The sequence below is a fragment of the Malus domestica genome, chromosome 04, assembly GCF_042453785.1.
Source record: "Malus domestica chromosome 04, GDT2T_hap1".
Classification (NCBI taxonomy): Eukaryota; Viridiplantae; Streptophyta; class Magnoliopsida; order Rosales; family Rosaceae; genus Malus; species Malus domestica.
This window is the reverse complement of record NC_091664.1, coordinates 17,784,248-17,789,054: the sequence shown is the minus strand read 5'-3', so window position 1 is coordinate 17,789,054 and position 4,807 is coordinate 17,784,248. Positions and strand designations below refer to the sequence as shown.

Genomic DNA, 4,807 nt, shown 5'->3' with positions numbered 1-4,807 from the left:
ACATTCATCATACATTTCCATATTTTAATTTTTTAAGTCCTTATACCATTCCAATAATTAAAATAATAGTTTACAGACGATATTTTTAACTGTTACCAATGAAGGTAAATATAATATTTGCTAAGTATTATTGGGTTACAAAAATTGTTTAGTAGACATTTCTGTCAAAGCATTTCTGTCAAAGCATTTTTGTCAATTTCATGGTTACCCGCAAGGAGTTTAAATTAATTTGGCCAATTCCTTGATGATGAGAATCATAATTCTTGTAGTAGTGTTATTGAGAGAAGAACCGATGAATTCCTTGCTAATTTATTGGATGCTAAGTATTATTGGATCGAGAACATGGTTTGTGTTAGTTTTATATATATATAATAAATGGGTAAACGGTTACCTATTTATAACCGTGGTTAATACCCATAACCGTCTATTTAAATTTTGCAGGTAAACGGTTATACTCATAACCGTTTATTTATCTAAACGGTTACCCATAACCGTAACCGTTTAATTTAAATGGGCGGGTAACCGCGGTTACCCATAACCAATGAGTATTTGCCCATTCCTAATCAGGAACCTATGTTGTTAGCCTTTTCTGTTTTCATTGGTGTTGGAACATGGATGCCGGGGATCAAAGTCCCTAGTTATTTCATTTCTTTGCAAATTGTTATGCAGTATATGATAAACACATTGTGCCCTGTACATAATTTCACTCAGAAGGATGAACAATACAGTTACGATCTTATGACGACAGCAGACTCTGTAGTGAAGGTGCTTTAAATTTTATTCAACTTCTTACCCCTCGATTCTTTGTTTCCAGCTTTGTTTGTCTGTTGGATTTGTAATTCATCTAGTTTTGTAGAGTGCTGTTGGTGTGCAATTGTTCTTTATCCTTGTTGCTAATTTCGACAGAACATGACCGTAATGTTGTGATTCAGTCTTTGTCCGAGGAGCTGGATAATTTGATTCCGTACGATTAGTTGTACATAGGTTAAATATTTTTAATGGTAATTCCTGTTCGTTTAGCTTGATTAGAATCCCTAATAGGGTTTTGTGGAGGGTGTGGAACAAATGTTTTGATATTAAAAGACGCCTTTAGTTTCTCTGTCATAAAAATTGGTGTAGTGTGGTTATGGAAAGCTCGATTAGCATTGGTTTACATGTATTCAAGTCATTTTGACGAAGTAGAGAGGACTAAAACGATACCTCCAATGAAGACATGGATGGGGAGGCTAATGTACAAGAAAGACACGGTCGAGATGTAACTGTTTGAAGACGTGGATGGAAAAACTATTAGCATTCTCAAAATGTAACTGTTTGAAATCTTATTTTTTTTTCATGTTTATATACGGCTTAGTGATACGAATATCGTGAATACTAAGTTCAATTGTCTTTATAAATTTGAAGCATAAAAATGACCTTTTGGAGTCCCAATAACTCCCATTGAAAAGTTTATATACTTTTAGTAATAATTCTAAATACTTAAATTTCTTTTTTTTTTAATTTTGATAAATCAAAAGAGATTTTACTAAAGGGGTGATTTGGGATAACTCACAAAATAGTATATATAACCAAACAATATAAAAGTAAACTCAAAATTCAATTAGTGGAGTTGTATGTCTATAGCAACAAAATAAGAAAGAAAAATAGCACATAATCCTAAAAAGCTTCCGGTGATGGTGTAAGCAACACAATATTTTTAGAGGTATTCATCAATTCCTCCTTGAACTTGTGATCATTGGCCAATTTCCCCCCTCAACTTTAATTTTGGCCAATTGCCCCCTCAACTCTCATAATTAGTCAATTGCCCCCCTCAACTTTAATTTGGCCAATTTCCCCCCTCAACTCTCATAATTAGTCAATTTGCACCCTACTATTAATTTTTTTTTAATTTTCCATTTATTCTTTTTTTTTTCTTTCAATTTTTCTAATAACTTCCAACAAAGTATTAAAATTAACATAAACTCACCTGCATAATATAGGGTAAAATGTACAAAAACATAATACAATTAGTATGTGATATGGGTTGATTATAAGAAAAAGTTATGAATTGGGTTTAAAGCATGTAGAAGAAGAAATAATAATCCTAAACTCATGGATCAGACATATTTCAATAAAATGGGTTATTCTTAATAAGGAGTCGAAAATTATGAATTGACTAGCCATTTTTGCACTAAAACTCGATTCTCCACAATTTACTTGAACTTAGCTTTCACTTTTATAAAGAAAATTGTATTCACATACAAAAATGTACACATCAATCATTTTCGTTATCAATTTTGTATAGTAAAAAATCAAATAAAATTACTCCATACTGATTTATTATGACTAATAATACTATCTATGATAAATTGTAAAATTCTAAATTTTAAACTATTTGTAATAGGATAAAGACATAGGAAAATGATTAACATACATCTTATTTAGTTTCTTACACACACTTGTTTAATTATGATCAAATTAAAAAATTAACAATAGGGTGTAAATTGACTAATTATGAGAGTTGAGGGGGAAATTGGCCAAATTAAAGTTGAGGGGGGAAATTGACTAATTATGAGAGTTGAGGGGGAAATTGGCAAAAATTAAAGTTGAGGGGGGAAATTGGCCAATAGTCACAAGTTCAGGGGGGAAATTGATGAATACCTCATATTTTTAGGGATGTGCTATCCACACACATTTTTTTATTTCCACACACCCTCTTAATTTGCGACCATCGAACTAAATGAATTGAAGATCAAATGACATAAATTAATAAGGAATGTGTGAGAAGTAAAAAGGCGTTCGTGGATAGCACACCCCTATTTTTACAACTGCAAAGTTGGCAGGTTTTTAGCTGTTCTTTACAAAGGCCATAAGACTATCTCCAACCCTGACCTAAAAGTTAAAATTTACCATTTCCCCCCCCCCCAAATCCACTCCAACCCATGACTTAAAATAAACCTAAAACCTAAAACCCAAATGAATGTCAAATTCTGGCCCAATTTTAGGCCACAAAGTAAAATGGGCTCCACCAACTGAGAGTGAAACCAGGGCTGTGTTGCCCACTTCCCATCCTCCACCCGCCAACGCGCCACACGCGCCTGGCATATTGTTGAAAGCAGACAGCCCCATGTGGGGGTGTTCCCTGCTGTTAGAAAACAAAAGCAGCCCAACGGCTACTTTTGGTGATCCAACGGTTGTGTTTAAATGGGCTGTTGGTTAATCCAACGGCCCAGGTTCAAATTATTTTTTTTTGTTCTATATTTATATATTTATTGAATCCAACGGTTTAAATCGAATATAATCAAATCTAACGGTAAAAAAAAAAAGATCTAACGGTCCAAATTTAAATCCAACGGCTAAAATAATTTTTAAAAATTATTTAACTTAAAATTCAACCAAAAACTCTATACATACCTATCTATTTGTTCAAACATCCACACAAAACTCACTTTTCTCCTACAATTCTTCCAATTTTTCTTTCTACCATTTCTTTTCATTTCCAAAATTTTCAAGATGGCAAAAGAGCATGTTAGAGGTCATAATTGGACCTTTGACGAAGATATTGCTTTATGTTTGGCATGGATTTCTGTTAGTTAAGATGGTGCCGTCGGCACCAATCAAAATAGAAAGGATTTGTGGGGTAAAATCGTTGATAAGTTCCGTGAAAACTCCAACGCCGGTCGAAGGGAAGCTAGTGGTGTTTATGATCGTGGAAGATTATCAACAAAGCGTGCACTTTGTGGAAGGGAAGCTTGGAGAGAGCCATGGTTGACATGCCTAGTGGAAGGGGCGTCTCAGAAATTGTGAGTTTCTTTGTTGATATTTTTGTTGTCATGTACATAATAGTATTTTGCAACTAATTGTTTTTATGTATTTGTTGCATAGGGTGACAAAGCAATGACAATTTACAAGACAAGAACTATACCAAAAAATCAAGCTTTTAAGTTGCATCATGCTTGGAACATCCTCAAGGATTGTCCGAGGTGGGGAATCGATGCGAATCAACAATGTGGAAGATTATTTCATAATGAAGCCCCACCTCCAAATGATGTCAATGAAGGTGTGAATTTTGCCGACAATGAAGGTGTCAACCAAATGAGCCCAACTTCTTCTTTGCCAAGGCCTTCGGGTAGAGATAAGCAAAAGGAAGCAAAGAGAAAAGGGAAGTCCCAAGATCCGATACGTGAACAATTTGCTAGCGAAATGGCAAGAATGAACGAAAACCAGTGTCGTCGGCAGGAAGAATCGGCCCAAATGTTTTTGGCCATGAAGCAAGAAGGGGATAGGGAGCAAGAAAGGTACGAAACTAATTTGATAATGGCGGACCTCGACAAATACACTCTAGAGAGGAAGAGATACTTACGTGGTAAGCAAAAATAAATTTTACGAAGGAATGCCACAAGGAGTATATTTCAAGATGATGATTCATCGCAAGACTATCACCCAAGTCCACTACCAAGTCAAGATGGTGGATATCATTATTAAGTTTATGTAGTCTATGACTTTTCGATTGTATTAAGTTTATGTAGTTTATTAATTGTCTTTTTTTTTTTAAGTTTATGTGGTTTATCATGATTTTCATGTATTGATTTAGTGATTTTTTAAAATTTATCGGAATTTAAATATTTTTAGGTTAAAATGTTCATATAATTAATTTAGGATAGTCTACATAATTGTTTTTTTTTTAAAAAGTTAATTAAAAAAAAAAGCCTTCATTCATTTTTTGATAATCTGGGGCTAAAATTTTAGGCCAAAAGGGTTGGAGTAGAAAAACTGTTTCTGGGCTAAAACCTAAATTTTGTGGGCTAAATATTTTTAGGTTTTAGGTCAT

The 4,807-nt window shown here is 33.8% G+C and overlaps 1 protein-coding gene across 1 annotated transcript; it reads left to right on the top strand.

Moving 5' to 3' along the window:
• The first annotated feature begins 3,673 nt into the window (after positions 1-3,673).
• On the top strand, positions 3,674-4,527 carry LOC114824499 (uncharacterized). The gene is made up of 2 exons (XM_029101647.2): positions 3,674-3,779; positions 3,862-4,527. The coding sequence occupies exons 1-2, from the start codon at positions 3,741-3,743 to the stop codon at positions 4,354-4,356; spliced, it is 534 nt and encodes a 177-aa protein (XP_028957480.2). The 5' UTR covers positions 3,674-3,740; the 3' UTR covers positions 4,357-4,527.
• Positions 4,528-4,807: the final 280 nt, after the last annotated feature.